Source organism: Macrotis lagotis, chromosome 3 (assembly GCF_037893015.1).
Source record: "Macrotis lagotis isolate mMagLag1 chromosome 3, bilby.v1.9.chrom.fasta, whole genome shotgun sequence".
Lineage (NCBI taxonomy): Eukaryota > Metazoa > Chordata > Mammalia > Peramelemorphia > Peramelidae > Macrotis > Macrotis lagotis.
In genome coordinates this window covers 233,663,400-233,681,163 of record NC_133660.1, presented here as the reverse complement: position 1 = coordinate 233,681,163, position 17,764 = coordinate 233,663,400, and the positions used below count along the sequence as shown (strand labels likewise).

The 17,764-nt window shown below is 41.6% G+C and overlaps 1 protein-coding gene across 3 annotated transcripts in view; it reads right to left on the bottom strand.

Annotated features, from left to right (window-relative positions):
- The window catches only part of USH1C (USH1 protein network component harmonin), a 60,327-nt gene that overhangs the window by 4,928 nt on the left and 37,635 nt on the right, over window positions 1-17,764 (bottom strand). For 2 of the 3 annotated variants that reach the window (XM_074230174.1, XM_074230175.1), the window contains exons 16-18: window positions 4,564-4,605; window positions 3,985-4,038; window positions 2,209-2,308 (exon numbers count right to left, since the gene is read on the bottom strand). In XM_074230174.1, the coding sequence (XP_074086275.1) occupies window positions 2,209-2,308; window positions 3,985-4,038; window positions 4,564-4,605 (196 nt within the window). Of the gene's footprint in view, window positions 1-2,208; window positions 2,309-3,984; window positions 4,039-4,563; window positions 4,606-8,691; window positions 8,743-10,384; window positions 10,505-14,833; window positions 15,317-16,469; window positions 16,587-17,251; window positions 17,405-17,764 lie in introns of all 3 variants that reach the window. The other variant, XM_074230176.1, reaches the window with a different exon arrangement.

Sequence of the window (17,764 nt, the reverse complement as noted above, 5' to 3'; positions counted from 1 at the left end):
ATCTCACACATATGACAAGACACCACTGGTTCTAGTCCATGACTATGCACTGGTCCTCTTCAAAAACAAAGAGCGACCACCACCACTATCACTACCATTACCATCTGAACACTACCACCACCATCTCCCCCCCCCAACCCAAGCCAAGGTACAAGGGAGAGCTCTAAGCAAGCAATTTTTCCCCTGCTGTGTCCTGGGGGAGCAGCCTCAGTTGCATCTCAGATGACCAGTCCTTATTTAGTGAAGTAGTCACAGAAAGGAAGAGACCAGATCAGACAGGATGCTTCCTAGCTACAGGTAAGTCACCTATGTGGAGGCAATGGATTGGTCATGCCCTTCTTGTGGAGGAAACAAGAAATTATCACTAATTAAGCCATACAAACATCAAGAATATCTGGAAAAACCCCCTAAAATGTAAAGGATGCTTCTTTTTGAGCCTCTCTCACTCTCCTTGCTTGGCCTCTCCCTTTTACCTAAAGACATAAGTTCTAGTAGGTCCTGATTTCAGTTGGGAATCATAAGATCAGGGTGGGAAGAGATTCTAGTCTAGTGTCCTCACATTACAAGGGAAGATACTGAATCCAAGAAAAGGACAAAGATTCACCCAAGGTGATACAGGTAGCAAGCAGCAAAGGTGGGATTCAAAATAGATGCCCACGACTTCAGATTTCATGCCTTTTGCTAAGGCCTCCCTAGCTTCCTGGATTGGTCTGTTGATCCCTCCTGTGCTCAAAGGACAAAAATTACAAAAAGCATTAGATAAATGAATTTCTTATTGAAGTGAATTAGTAACAACTGAAGGACTGGGATTTTACTAATTACCCTTATTTTAATCAATTCACAAGAAAGAAAGCTTCATACCCCAACTCTGATGCTTACTAACAGGGTGAGGCAGCTGGACTAGATGGTCTCTGAGGTCCCTTCTCCCTCTGGAAAAAATATTCTCTAACCCCATCTGTCAAATGAAGTGACTGGACCAGATCAGAATTTTGGATTTTTTCAGAATGTCTCATTTAAACCTTGGCAGTCTCTTGAAACCTATGGATCCTACTTAGAATAAAACATATAAAGTAAAATAATATAATTACAAAGGAAATCAGTTATACAGATATCCAAGTAAGAAGTTAACAGATCTGAGGTTAACAACCCCTAGACTAATAGACTAATAGATTCTTTATTAAGACAACTAAGAGATATATGGATGAATGGAGTTAGATTTATCTTCCCGATAAATCCAGCCTCAGACATTTACTAGCTGTGTGAATTGGGACAGGTTGCTTAATCCTGTTTGCCTTAGTTTCCTCATCTGTAAATTGAGCTAGAGAAGGAAATGGCAACCCAATCTAATACCTTTGCCAAGAAAACCAAATAGAATCATGAAGAGTTGGACATGACTGAACAACAACAAAGATTCTCTATTAGAGAAAGATTATGTCCTAGTGAAAGGGAATCAATGAGGAAAAGAGCCTAGAAAGGAAGGCACACTTTATCCTTTTTTGTAGTTTTCTAAGGTCTCATCCTTAATATTGACTGAGAGCCTACTGAGGGGTAGGTGCTGGGGGGAAGGGGGGAGATGAAGCAGCCAAAAGAGCAGTGGTCTTGGAGGCAGGAAGACCGGGGCTTAGATTCCACCTCTGATATTTCCTAGTTGTGTGACACTGGATAAGTCATTTAATCTCATTTAGTTCCAGCTTCCTCATCTGGAAAATAAGGCTAATAATCCCAGCAGGACCAATCTCCCCTATAGGGTAATATAGGGTTCTGAGGAGATAATTTATGCAAAGGGCTTTGCAGGCTTCAAAGCATCATATAAATGGCAGCTACTTTTACTAGAATAATTCTTGGAACTTATCCTAGAGGAGGAACGACAACAAATGATGTCACTAAAACAGGATAAGCACCATAACAGAGGGAGCCAAAGGACTATGGGAATGGAGTGGTGGGAGATGCCTATAAGGGTAAGGGGATCAGGAAAGGCTTCATGGAGGAAATGACATTTGAACCAAATCTCAAAGAGTTGGGCATGGAAAAAAAAGAAAGCAAATAACAGGTAGAATTTTGACATATGGAGATGGGGAAAGGCATTCCACGAGGAATCATCTCGCTCAGGAAGCTGTATATACTTCCTACATACAAGTCCAGTTCTCAGCAAACATGTGAAGGTGGTTTTTCTCCCCACCCCCCAACATAGTCCCCCATGATGCTTGCCATGACGATCGGCAGCCCCGTCTTCATAAACAGCAGACACTACAATCTTCCCAATTGGAGAATCGACACCACCTTCAACTGCTAGATCTAATGATCCTTCCTGAAAAGGAGAGAAAGAGGATGGGAGATCTGGAGAGACAAATAGCCTATGAATGCTCAGTATGTTGTATGATGGTTGAAAGAGACCTTTGAAGTCAAATGATTTGCCTAAGCTCCCACAGTGAAGTAACAGAGCTTCGAAGGATCCTGCTTCTAGAGAGGTTCTTTCTACTCAGTTATCCTGCCCTGGGATGGTTTTGGGGCTCTTTTTTTAATTGGAAAAATAACTGGATGAAATGAGTTGATCACTATTAAAAAACAGTTCTACAGTTTAAAGTTCAAGAATCTCTGGAGACCCTGTCTCCCCAAAGATCCTAAAATAGAAACAGCTTGCGTCAGAAGGGTCCCTAGAGCCCAAGGAGAGCAAAAGCTGCATTCCCACCTTACAGCTCCCGTCCTCACACATTAAACTACAGGATCCTAGAATTGGTTACAATGGCAGAAATGATCAAACCTGGCTTCTTCCTGAAGCATTAATACCCCTTTCCTAAATCTGATGAATGGTTAACTATCTTCTATTTATGTTACTTAGAAACCAGGAGGAACAGTGCTCAGGGCAATAGACCCAAGGTCAGGAAGACCCAAGTTCAAATACAGCCTCAGACACTTAATGGCTGTGGAACCTATCACTTAGCCTATACTTGCCTCTGCTTCTTCAGTTGTAAATTATAGAAGCTTGGACAAATCATTGGATTTTTTTCAAAGTTAATGTTCAAAAAGTGTTTAGTCTGCACAACTTACTTATTCTATCCACCCCTGTGGTCTCCCGCAGTTGGTATTGCCCTACAGACCTGAGGATCAAGGTAAATATATCTTTCAGAAGGGACTAAGTGAAGAACCATATAAAAAGAACATTGTAAATTGTAAATGTGCTCTATAAAGAGGAGCTGTTGCTGCTACTACCCCCACTACTACTACTACAACCACTACAACCACCACCACCACCACCACCACCACCACCACTACCACCACCATCATCATCACCACCACTCCCATCACTGCTAACACTTCTATTATTACTACTGTTGCTGCTACAGTAACCCTTGCCAGAACATGGATGAGAGAGAATCAAAAACGGAGCTTAGTGCAGTTCTTAACCCATAGTAAACACTCAATAAATGCTTATTGAAAAATAAAATGATGGGAAGGCAACCCAGACTAGTCCAGATTTGGGAGTTCCAGGAAAACTTTTAATCTGTTTCTCTAAGGTTTGTGATGGAAAGGAAGAGAGGAATCTAGGATTCAGCTAAATCCTCCCCATCTCTACCTCAAAGGAGAATATTAATCTGACTTCTTCACATCACTTCTAGTTCATACTGCATCATAATAATGAAAATGTTTGGAGGACCTAAGGATTGGGAAAGAAAGACTTTCACTACATCACAAAGCATGTTATGAGACACTTGAGGAAACACATCAGCAGGCAGGGGAGTTTTCCTTCCAAGGGAAATCTCATTGTACATGACCTTACTTGGGTGACAGTGGAGGGGTTTGTCTGCAGGCACTGCAGGGACAGATTAGGAAATTATTTGTGTCTTCTATTTATAAGAAAAGTATGACTGAACTGGGCAAGAGTAAGATAGGCGGTTTCTCTCTGCTTCAGAGGCAGCATGGTGACTACAATGTGGTTGAACCTAGACATGGCAGAGAAGACCCTTAACCAAGTAGCTGTATTACCTTTTTAATTCGTAGAAGCCGAACATCCTTCCCCATGATCTGCTCTGGGAGGAACTGGAAAGAGAGATAATTTGGGGGCCTTTGAATGTTAGTGGAAAAATTGGATGGAGAAGAGAAAGTTTCAGGTGAGGGAAGATGGGGTTTCTTGAATAAGGATTCACAAACTTTTCAAAGTCCCATGCATACATACACATCACCTATCTCCAACTTCTCTAGTCCTGATCCTGGTTTCTCACTCCAGGATCATATTGCAAGCATCACAAAATCCTTTGACCCCTCCACAGAAAGTTACAGATACAAGATAATTCATATTACAAAGCATACAGTCACACATAGAATAGCTGGACCGTAAGCACTGAGTAAGGGATATGAATGCTTTCAAGGGTCAGGCAGTTAACACAGACCTTACCTTCATATTCCTACCTGGTCTTTCCATGTAACAAATGTATCACTCTGGTCCAATTTCAGAAGCCCTTGTGGATCAACTCAAACCCAGGTTTACCCTTCATACTCTCTCTCTCTCTCTCTCTCTCTCTCTCTCTCTCTCTCCCTGGGAAGTCAAGGACATCTGTTTCTTACCATGGAATAGGGATTAAAGTCCTCCTCATATTTTCTGAAGTCCTGGAGACAAAGAGAAAAATTTAGGGGGTTATCATTTCTTATAGGGAATAGAATTTGGAGTAGACTGAGCTCCAGGTTCAGTAAAACAAACAGAAATGGAAATACAATGAGAAAAGATACACATCATTATGGAGTGGGGAAGAAGGGAGGTAGAAGCAAGCAAAAAGCACAGGTCTGAAATTAAGGGAGGAAGGAAAAAATTGAATTTTATCCCCCTCACAGGCAGAGCAGCCCCAATCCTGACTAAGGAAGTAGGTCAGGAAAATACAAATCCTAAAGAGGACAATGATTTAAAGCAGTGATATCAGACTCAAATAGAAAAGAGACCTTCTAATCCATTCATAAGGATCCCTGCTGACTGCATGATGACTTAGTTTTAAAAAATAGTGTTATCTAGTTTCATTTATATTTTTATTTAATTAAAAGATATTTTCCATTTGCATTTTAATCTGGTTCTGGGCTCACTGGAGAATGTCAGACACAGATGGTCTTGGAGCCTTATGTTAGACAGCTCTGAAAGAGTCTTTTGTCAAATATACTTTTCCTAAAGTGTGTCACTGAGATTTAAATCTCACTATTATAGACTCACTCCTTTGACTCTGGAAGGCTTTTCAATCTTGGAGAGTCCTGAGAACAGAACTTGAGTTACTGAGAAAGATCAAAGGGCAATTTAGGACCACTAGCTGCTATTATTGTCATCTATAAGCCTATAGCTCCCCAAGGGGAGATATCTATGTTATTCATAAAGCTCTAGATTCCCCACTAGGAAGTGCAAGTTATTTCCACTCAGCAAATGTCTTTTGAATGAATAAATGGTTAAACATCCTGGGGACTAGTAGTTTATATAAAATGTTTTCTAATAAATAGAAACACTTCATGAAGAAAGACTCTCTAAGGACAGATCCTTGGGGGGGGGGAATATTCTTTGGGCTAAGGTCAAAAAATGAAGGATCTGGCCCGATAATAGTGCATATATTCAATTGAACTAAATTGAACAAACATTTATTAAGAGCAGTTTGCCTGAAGTAGAAGATATGGAATTTAGATATGTAGCCATCCTGTTCTCATGAAGCTTAGCCTAAGGATGTGTTCATATATACATATATAGGAAAATATAATATAATATAAAGACACAAGTGCATTTTAGGGAGTTATAAATGATAAGAAATGCATGACTGAAAAAAGAGGAGTTGACAAGAGTGATGGGTAATTGATGACTAGAACATGGACTTTGCTATTATCTTAGTGATGCCAAGAAAACTTGAAATCCCTGTTACCTACTCCCCACCCCCCACCCCCAGAAGCTGGGTTGTCCCCTGGGGATGAACTTAAGGGACATGGATGAAAATTGAACAAGATAGGTTAAACCAGATGGGGAGTGATCTTCATTGTTGGAGGAAACACCCATATCAGAGACTACTGGAGTATAAAATGTCATTTAATGTAAATAGCAAGAGTAGGTGACAGTTACCAATGGTGCTTATGGAAGAGAGGGGGATGGAAGCTATCATTAGAGTCATAAATTACCAGAAAAGGAGGGGTCCAGTCATGGATTGAAAAGGCAACAGATGAACCATATATATTTACTAAATAAAAATATTTCATATTAGTTCAGTCTCATTTGTTTCAATTTCTGCCAATCCTTTGGATGCTTTCAGTAGAATTAATCTGACTGGCTTCAGATGAGTTCATAGTTGAGACTCTACAGTTGTGTGAGTGGGAGACATACATGAAAGAAGGAGGTTACATTATCTCCTTTCTACTTTTATGTTATAATCTGGGAGAAAGGTCTGGTTTTCTGGGGCACTGCCATTGGAAGGCAAAATGGCCTTGTAGAAAATAGATCTTAAACCTTTGCAGGAAAATAAGCTATTAAACCTCAATGAAAACAAAGAAACACACAAACACCAGCTCAAGTTCCATTCCTCCTATAAGGGAAAATCAAGAAGAGGGAAATTGTCTTGGTCTAGGTTTATCCCATTTCTTAATGGGATGAAACCTATTAGTGTTGAGAACTCTGAGAGAGTTCTCCCTCTGACATGACGAGAGGAAAGATCAAGAAGGAAGGGAGAAAAACACCCCAACAGAAGACTAGAAAATCTCTGGGGAGGAATCACTGGGCACCAGCAATTTGGTTGATGAGCAAACAGGCAACAGGTGCCTGGGTTTAGAAACAAGGGGAGAGCTGATTCCCAAGAATAGAGATCATGTAGAATAATAAAGAAAACACCACTCCTTGGAATCAGCCATTAACCTGGGTGAACAACGTCAGATTTAGCAACAGAGAGGTGTGGCCCCGGACTACAAGTTAGCAGACCTGTGTTCTTGCCTTGGCTCTGCTACTGACTGTGTGGACACATTCAAGTCAGAGAGCCTTTCTCTATAAAGTGGGAGAGTTTGAATAGGGACTATCTCTATTCTTTCCCATAATTCAATGCAAGGAAAGAACTACCCTATTTACTAGGAATCAAAAAGTCTTCCCAAATTGAGTCTGTGACAATGCAGACTGATGGGTAGCTCAGTTTTAGTGTGTGAATGTCTTCACACACACATACACATTTGTTCTCAATCTTTAAAAAGAAGGTTTTTTCAGAGGGATAAAGAACATTTCTGGGAGGTCTGCCTTTCCTTCTAAAAATGGATGCTCTACTAGTTGATGAGGCCAGGCATTCTATTTAATTAGCATTTATTCATTTTTTTTGTTAACTGATGATAGAGATTGAGTCAATTCTGAATGGTTGCAGGGGTGGCCCATTCATAAAACTTCCATTATCCCCTGTACATAGCAGTCAATCAATAATTGTTTGATTATCTGAATTTCTTTTCCTCATATTACCCATCCTTGTCCAATTTCTTCCTGCCTCAATCTGTGGTCAAGACAGAAGGCTAAAACCCCAAGGATGGTGGTCATCAGGATTTGATTCTGAGAGCAATTAGAGATATCTGAGCATCAAGGTCAGAGCTGAATCACAAGTGTACACCGCAAACTAGGCTCAAGCTATTCTAGGGAAGGCTGATGATCAAATCAGAAATAACAACAAAATTCTAATTTTCTTTCAGCCAGACAAGGAATGATAGGGATGACTCTTGGTGAGAGCTCAATGGAGAAGGAAACAACCAAGAAATACTAGAAATAAATGTAAAACTATATTTGGGTTAAAAAAATCCAACAGCACAAGGTCACAATTCTGGGGGTTCTGATGGAGTGTAAACTCAGGAAGAATCAGCAGTGAGACACAGTAACCTGCTTCCTCCCCAAACTAATGTAATATTTAGGATGTATTGAACTGATTGCCAAGCTGAAGGGGTAAGCCACACAAGCCAGGAGTTGTCCTGTCTGTGGGCAGAGTCCAGTGAGGCCCCGAGTGGGCCTGGGGCTGAAGTCTTATCCTTTCCAACCAAGAGACAGTGTCCAGAATGAAGGAGGCAAAGATCCTATTGTCAGACCTTATCTGGGGTATTGTCTTCAGTTGTTCAAGTATTTTAGGAATGACATTGATAAATTGGATAACTTCCAGAGGATAGCTAGGAAAAAAAAAAGAAAATCATTTGAAGGAATCGGAGCTGTCTAGTGTGAGATTTAGGGGAAGCTCATAATTTTCAAGTACTCGAGACCTGTCATATAGAAGAGCAATTAGTCCTGTTAGCCTTGACCCCAGAGGACAAAGTTTGAGGAGAAATGAACAGTGCAGGGAGGCAGATTTGAGCAGTGACTAAGGAAGAATTCTGAATCAGTAGATCTCTTCAGAAACAAAGTAGGCTTCCTCATCAGGCAGTGAGTTTCTCACGTGGAGATTGGGGTATCTAGGAGTATCATAGAAGGAGTTTCTATTCAGATATAGGTTGAACCGAAATCACAGAATCCTCCCTTCCTGCTCCCACATTGGCCAACTATTCCTAAGCAAATGGGCATTGAAGTATTTGGTAAGAAATTTCAATATACCTTGACTGCCAAACTATGACTGTGGGAATTCTAGGGGTTCTTACTGATGGACATTTAGGGTAGCTAAGAACTATCTCACATTTAGACAGAAACAAGATAGGCAATGTTTGAGTAAAGAAGAGGAAAATGTGTAGCTTTTTTACTTTTCTGAAGGGTGACTGGTAAACCACCATCCTCTTCAACATCTCCTGTGGCTGCCAAAGAAAAGAACATTTCCAAATTGGATGTTAACCACTTGGCCCTGTCCACATATGGGTGTAAATAAAGACCTGTCTGCCCCCTAGTGTCAGATGCCCACTCCCCAAACACTTCTAGATCTAACCCAGTTCAGAAGTAGCCCATCCTCCCAACAGCCATGGCTGAGGTCCCTGTATCCTGGCCAGGGGTAGGACCATGCCTAAAGGCATTTATTTTACTTCGAAGCTTGATTTCTTTTGTGGTTAGATTGATTTTCTCTAGGCTGTGACCTGTGTTAATCCACAAATTACCCAAAATTATATAGGTAAGAGAAGGATATTTCACTAATTGCCAAACATGAGGCCTATGCTTATAAAAAAAAAACAGCTTTCATATACTGTGAGTGAACTTTTCTCCTCTGGAAGCTGATACTACAGTTAAAACCAAAAATAATCTAAGTGATGAAACATAACCTTTCTTGACATTTGGGTAGAGTTTCTTTGGAAGTTAAATAGAAAATGCTTTCACTGATCCTATTAGACTGTGAGTGGGTAAGTACCCAGTTGATACACGATACACACTGGGCTAGGGGATTGTGGATATATGATATACATGGATAGGGTGGTTCTATGTTATGTAGGACTGGGGGGTGTGTGAGTGTGAGTGCTGCAGGGACAGAAAGACATGAGGGACACCAATTCCCTAGTCACCATTGATGAGGTAGAGTGAAGGGTCACAAGGCACACCTGTTCTCCCTTAACTTCTCTGGTGCCCCAAATTCAGTCTTTTGTCATTCAACAAGAATTTACTATGATTTTACTTTGGGGCAGGCACTGGAGATACAAAGACAAAAGCAAAATACTCCCTGTCCCCAAGGAATTTACATTCTTCTTGGGACCCCCAGTACTGGTAAAGTTAAATTGAACAGAAGAATTAAATTTGCTTCACACATTTCTCTGGACCATGGTTAAAATCAAAGTTGATACTCTTTTAAGGTGTGAAGAACAGCCAAGGTACTTGATGGTTATGCCTGGAAAAGATGGACTCTAGTGGATGACCTCAAGATGAAAAAAAAGCTTTGATCATGGGCCTGGAGAGAGATCATATGTCTCCTATCCAAGGACCCACCTAGATAAGTTCAGAGGAGCCATCTCCAAATGGCTGGCTAACTTGGTGATTAGGGTTATTTTTGTTGGATTTTAGGTTTCATTTGTTTTTGTTTTTCTGGTTTTTGGCCATGGTAGCTCAAGAAAATCATCTAACTCAAGTGAAGAAGTCATAACCTGTATCAGTGGAGGGACTCACACCAACAAAATCATGAATTCCTTAAATATTAAGGTAAGTATTTCTCTGGTAAGGTCAAGATTTAGAATTGCTAACAGAGGAGACTTGTAACTGGAAGCTTAGTTGATGATCCTTATACATTTATGAAGCATGCTGTGGGTCTCATTACATCAACACATCCTCACACACAGGAGTTGGAAGTGATGGCTCCTGGTTAGTGAGCATGTAGTTCATATTGTCTCTTTTTTTCCTGGAATTGAACTGTAACCTTCCCACCACAATCATAGAGTCTTCTTTTCATCTGCAAGACAGTGGCCTGCATCTCAGGACCTGGATCAGAGGGTGCAGCCCACACAGGGAACTGAAGGGGCTTACCAAGACCTCGGATCTGACCACTGGCCTGCCGACGAAGTTGAAGTCATAAGGAATCATGACGGGTTTGGAGATGGTGGACACACCAGGGCCTCGCGGGGGCATCGGACTCGGACAAAGTGGCTAGGAGGGGTCAATTCAAGAGAGAGTCTCATTCGGTGTCCATGAGGACAACCTTGCCCATTCACAGCACTGATGGTATCCTTTCTAAGTCCATGCATACCCACAAAGTTAGTCTGGGTCATTACTCCTCTTTATACTTGGAGGCTGGACTCTTATAGCATAAGGAGAGCTACAAAGGTTATCTTAAAGAGACCACATTTAGCATCTCTTGAAGTTCAAACCTACTGAGAGGATCCTAGGAGTTGAATGTCTAGAATGGAACCTTTTCAATGGCAAACTGTTCTCTACTGAGCTCCAGTCTGACCCTGAAGAAGGTATCCTTCAAGGTGTCTCTGCTTCACTGTGGCTAGAATAATCTCTTCTCCAGAGGACTCCTTTCTTGGGAGAGTTATTTCCCTTAATAGCATTGAGGAACACCATATTTAAAGCCAGAAGAGATGTTAGGAAATATGATATTATTAATTTATTATTAATAAGAATATTGTACTTTTAGTATTACTAATTTCTTATTAATAAGTGTACTATAATTATAATACTATTAATCGTTAATGTTATACTTATAATATTATTGATTAATTATTAATTACTGGCATATAATTTACCTCCTCACATTTTGTAAATAAAGAAACTGAGGATCCGTAGTTTTAGAGCTGGAAGAAATCTTAGAGATCATCAAGTCTAAGCCCCTCATTTTAAAGATGGGGAAATTGAGGCACAAAGAAATTAAGTTATTTGCTCAGATTGATACTAGTAAATATTTGATGTGACCTGTCCAAGATCACAGGAGTCATTAATGACAGAGTTAGAATTTGTACCACTTCTTCCATCTCCAAATCTAGGGCACTGGTCACTCTATGATATTGTCTCAGTGCTTAAAAAGTTTGCACTACTTTCCTTTTCACTATTCCTGTGAGTTAGATAACACAAGTATTATCATTCCTATTTTATAGGTGAGAGAATTGAGACTAAGAATCACATTGTGCCAGAGGGGGAATGTGAACCCAGATCTTACTACTCTAGGTCTAGCACTATTTTCACCACATCATTGTCTCCCTTTGGTACTTTAGTGTTATTCTTCTATTGCTCAGATGAGAATACTAAGGCCTAGAAGGGAGAGAAAATAGGGTTGTTCCTAAGAAACCTCCATGGGATCATCATGGCCCCATCTACCCAAATAATAACATTCCTGGGGCAGTTCAAGGCTAGGGATAGAGGAAATCTCCTTTAGCCAGCCATGGAAGGACAAAGCATGAGAGGTCAGGCTTTGGCAAAAAAAGCCCAATGACATAAAAGATTGGGTAGATGTCCAGGTGGCAACATCTCTGCAAAGGGGTTTCCTGGCTGGGTTGCCCAATGCCCAGCCACAACACTCTGACCCTAAGGGCATAGAGACTACTTGGATGGCCCATAAAACTCAACAGACAGCTTTTATCTTGACCAAAGTGAAGATAAACATGGAACCTAACTCTTCTATCATCCTTTGTTCTTAATCTATACGATAATTTCCACCCTCAAAAAAAAAATCATTTCCAGCTACTTAAACAGTGAGACTCTTTATCAGCTTTTCAGAGATTCTAATACCAGAAGTTGTTTACACTTCTCTGAATCCTGATAAAAATTCCAAAGTCAAAGCTTCAATCATTCAGCATCATTTCTTTGAGGACTTGAAGCCCTACCCAATGAGATTGGCTGAAAACATATTAGAAGATGAAAGCCAAAACATGGAGGTCAGTTGGCTGCCCAAGGACAGGAATTGTTTCATTTTTGTCTTTGTATCTCTAGTGCCCATTATGGTTCCTTAGATGTCTTTCTTTTCTTTCTTTCTTTTTTCTTTTGTCCAACCTGTGACTTGATCAGTGTGAAGAGTTTTGAGTGAGGAAATTTCTCCCAATGCAGATTAGCAACCATTGGGCAATTTGTTACCTTAGAGAGTGGTCAAGGATACTGGAAAGTTAAGTGACCTGTCTAAGACTACTTAATCAGTTTGGTCCAGAGATGGGAACTTGAACCTAGGACCTGACTCCAAAGACCAGCTCTGAATCTTCTAAGCCAAGTATCTTGCTTTTTATATTGCACATTGATTGTTCTAGCCTTGGCAACTCTACTTTTGCTTGATGCTTGAGAACACAGAATCAAGCAAGTCTTTCAAGCTTTGATTCAGTGGATACATGCTTCCTGAATGAACAAATGAATCTAGTCCAACCTCCTCATTTGACAGTAGAGGCAACTGAGGCATGGAAAAGAGAGGGGACTTACTCAAGGTCATGCAAGTTATGGGGAGAACCAGAATGGAACCGAAGTCCCCTGTCTTTCCAATCATTATAGTAGGGTGAACTCAATTTGGGGTTCTTGGGACCTGGGTCAGACTCTCAATTCTGTCTTTCTTGCCCATATGACCTAGGCAAAGTGACCCTAGTGCTCTGGATCTCAGCTTCCTCACCAGTAAAATGAGGTTTGAGTTATCTGATTTCTAAGATCAAACTCAAGATTCTTTCCAGGTCTCAATTCTTTGACTGTTTCTGTTACATTCAACCTGGCTGGACAGACCTTCCTAAGGACTGGGATAAACGCATCACTTTGAGTCTCTCTTGCCATATAAACCTTTTCTATTCCTGTTGGTGCTCAGATGGGGTCTTAGTTTTGACAGCTTCTAAGTGTGAGGACAATCCTCAAAACAGGGGCATGTGGGGGTCTGTCCCTCCATTCCACACTCTCATCCATCTCCCTAGCATATTCCACAGGGCCATCTGGTCTCAATTTGGAAGTCTAGGACTGAAGCATCCTTAATCCCCAGCATGGGAGTCCTGCGGAGGAGATATAGAGCCATTTGCTTGAGAGTAGTGGTATCTCAATTGACTCCTAGCTGTCCCCCACACAGTGCACTCACAAACCCTCATCCTTTCCCTCCAGCTATCACTCTCATGCCTGATCATGCCAGGTTTCATGCAAGGAAGGATCAGTTATAAACTTCTCACAAACCGCTGCTTTATATCTCTGAAAGAAGCTCCTGCCATTAGCTGGTAAAGGCAGGTCTGCTAACTGGCCACAGAGACCACCACAGAGAGCCATTTTATTTCTTCTAGGATGGGTCAAAAGGTTTATGTCTTTTCCCTAGGGATCTGGCTTGTCTACAAGTGGTTCAGTAATGACTAAAAGAATCAGGTTGACTATCTTTTATTGCCTAAGAAATGTCACATATTCAAACCCTACCCCTGCCATCCCAAGAAATCTTTGAATTTGTGGCACTCATTTTGAAAATTTCAAAATTACTGTAAATCAGAGTTGGAAAGGACTTTAATTCACTGCCAGTCTATCGATGTCAAACTCACTGGCCAATGGGACTGAATCAGAAATGTATTTGGGAAATATTTAATAAAATGAACCAAAATATAAAGCCATATGGATAATAAGAGCAGAGCCCACAGGGATCTTTTTCTATCTAAGTTTGACCTCATTAACCTAGTTCACTGGCTCCCATCCTGCAGTTCATTTTATTGTAGGGATTCCTAACTTTTCCATGAACTTTAAAAAAATGTATTTTGATAACTATATTAATCTTATGTTTTTCATTTTATTTTATTTTTCTGAAAAGGGGCTCAAAAGTTACCAGTGAATCTAAGAAACAAAGGATAACAATCCCTGATCTATTGAATTATTACAGATTTTATCATCATATATTTCCCATATATTTCTAAAATGGGAGGGGTTTGTGGTATGTGACATTAAAAGAAGTACTTGAAAATGTTGAGAACCACTGACCCAGTCCAATCCCTTCATTTTATAGATGAAGCCCCAAGAGGGAAGTGACTTTCCCAAGGTCACACAAGTAAGGTTTCTTTTGAATTCTTCTCTTAGACTTGGAATTGACCAGAAACTTTTGGGGAAGATACATCTAGCTATGTTATTCTGGTATTAATACTGGAATACAGCCAATATATCCGTGAATACTTAAGATTTGTTTTTAACATGTTTTGTAATTACTGGGGAGTAAAACTCCAGTTTTGTTTTTACAGAGAAGTTTTTACAACCTATTAGACTGTAACAAGTAGCTGACAATGGTCAAAATGCTTTGACTCTTAGCTAATATGGTCCTGTAATTAAAGGCTAAAAGTTAATGGCTCCACCAGCCTGCCTTTTCCAAGAAGAATCACAGGGAGAAGAATGAGTGGCAACTTGCAAGGATGAACTAGCCCATCACACTCAGTCAAGATTCTGTCCATGCAACATGCACCCAGCAACATACAGATACTGGGGGTATCGTCTCTTGGCTTTTTAGAGGCACTCTAAAGGTGAGATGCCAAGAGACAGTCTCCCAAGCATGCCATGTACCTTTGGAGTTAGAGCGAAGTTCCGTTCAGGGGCGGGAGAGCTCACGGGCCTCCCGCTATAATTCTTGAGCTCCCAGTCTTCCACAGGTTCAGTTGAATCTCCAGAATGGAGACCATGATTAACCAGGGCCTCTTCCAAGGCAGAGGGGAGTGAGCGGGATAGGTTGAGGTCCAGAGTGGGAACTGATGGAGGGGGAGGGAGTGGGGGTGGGGGGCGCCGTACCCAAGTGGAAGATGAGGATGCCTGGCCAGCTGGTACAATGACAGGGGGTGCTGAGACCTTGGAAGGCAAGTTAGGGGTTGGAGGGAGGGGCATCACAGGGAGTGCAGAAGGTGGTGGTAGGGGGGCTGGGCGCTTAGGAGGATAATAGAACATGTCCAAAGGAATATCATCAAGATCAGTGGTATGGAGATGCAGGCCACCGGCGAAGCGTCGCAATGGTGGGGCCAGGAGAGTCACAGAAGAAGGGGGACTGGTGGTCATCTGGGGAAATGAAAAATCAACGAGGGACTTCCTCAGTCCCAGTGCAGGTTAATAGGAGGATATACCAGGGACCTGCCCTTTCTAGAATGGATGATGATAATTGGCTATAATATAATATTTTGTAGACAAAAACTCAAATCACCATCCTCGGGATCACATAGTAGGGCTTGCCAAGAAGGAGCTCATCTACAACAGAACAGCCTTCATTAAACAAACTCAAGCATGACTTATGTTTCTGGGAGTGAAAGTCAGTTCCAGATTCCAGTGATTACAAAGTGATGCCACATGGCCATCCGAGGTGAAAAATTGCATTAGTTCTCCCCAGAATGGGATTTGTGGCTAAGTCTGGAACTCCTATCTGCTAGCACCTCCAAAATTATGACCGGGATGATTTCCAAAGGCAATCAGAAAGAATGATAAGAATGATGTGCGTATTGTGTGTGTGTGTGTGTGTGTGTGTGTGTGTGTGTGTAATAACTGCTGCTTGCTGGTGCTCTGTGTCCACATTGATGTCTTTGGGTGGCTAATGACTATTTTAATTTGTTCTTATACTCATTTGAGCCTACAAAAGGGAACCTTGCCTAGAGCTGTGAGCCACTGGACTTACAAAAGGCCAGGAGAGTTGTTTCTCATAAGAAGATGGCTGGCCCAACTTAAGTCTATGGACCCACATCATAGGATGTTAGAGTTGGAAGGGACCTGAGAGGACATCCAGCTACCAATGTCTGATAATCAGATTGATTTTAGAAAGTATTCCCTTCCAATTGCCTTTGTTTCATCTCAGTCTGCTGCCAATGCCTAAAATTCCACCATTCTAGCTTTACTCCTTTAGGGCAAAGCAATGGCCCTCTATAAAAAATGTCATTAATCCCTGAAGGGATAACCCAATTATCTGCCACTCCTTATCACCTTAGCTTGAATTGGTCCTTTGCCCCTTTGCACTATATTAGTGAGCATAGATTGGGTGAAAGGAAGGGGCTATGAGTAGCCAGGAGGGAGAGAGATGCTTCCATGGATCTGGGGGCCAAGTGCCAACACTGCTGCTAATGAAGCTAGCCCTGAGAAGGAGAAGGAAGGCTATTGGGCTGGCCAGTGTATGATCACAGAGGGCAAGTTGTATTCAACATGATGCAAGAACAGAGTGGTCTGTTACCTCGGAAAGCTCATTCTCGGCAGAGGAGATCTGCTCTAAGCGGGTCTGACAAAGTCTTTCCACCCAGTATTGAATCTTTTCTGATTCCTCTAGATCTTCTCGCTCAGTCTCCGACACCTGGGCCACAGGACCACCACATAAAGATCATAATTACCACCTTTCCAACCACATGCAGCTTTAAGTCACAAGAACTAGGTTCTCTAGAGGTCTCCCAAGAACAGAGACTACATTTATTTTCTCATAGTATCACAGATTTAGAGTTAGAAGGGATGCTAGAGATCTTCTGGTTCAAGTTATTCACTTTACAGATGAGGAAACTAAGGCACAGAGAAATGATATAGCCAAGGTCACATAAATAAGTAGCAGAGTCAGAATTTGAACCCAGTCCCTTTGACTCCAAATCCATGGCTCTTTCCACCGTACCATTCTCTACTTAACAACTTTGACATTTTGATTAACAAGAAGCAAACTGTAGCAGTAGCCAGGAGAGTGAGTCAAGATCACAAGATCCCCATCTGGAAAAGGACTTTGTAACTCTGCTCTGGCATACCTTGGAGGGAGGGAGGCTATCCTCAGACCCACAGTTTGGACAGACGTGGGATAACCTGAATTCTATATCCTAGTGAAAATGGGACGGTGCTAAGATTAGTGCTTAGACATTCTGGGGGAACAAATCTAGACGAACTTCTAGGAGGGATAGCCTCAGACCTGTCCCCCGGGGGAAGGGCAGGAAGTTAGCCCCTAGAGGGGGCTAGTACAGCACTGGAAAGCAAGACATGTACCTCCTGGGCTAGCCGGTTGATCTTCAGTTGTTTTTCCTTTTCCAACATCTCTTCCTTCTCCTTATAAAGTTTTTGCTCAAACTCAATTTCCTTCTTGTGCTTCCTCAGCTCCTGCAGGCTGTCATGTTTAGATTTCTTCTTATCTTTCCCTTTCTAGGAGGGTACAGTGTGGTTTGTACAACAGGCAAATAGGAGAGGTGTCCACTCTATAAGATAGCCACTCCCGCAAACACAGCAGCCAAACCCTCAAGCACAGGTTCTCTTCTTCATTCAGGGGCTGGCCTCAGTTCACTCCCTAGGACTGTTGGGAAGCAGGGGCTATTATACACCTAGCTCTGGGAGAGGCTCTGGTCCCTTCCTCTCCTCCTTGGCTTATCAGAGGGAACTATACTTAATATCCAGGAGTCAGAGAGCTTATAGGTTAAAGAGACCCTAGAAAAAGAACTGGAAGGGACTATGGAGATCACCTAATCCTACCTATCTCATTTGGCAGATGAAAAAGTTAAGAGATTT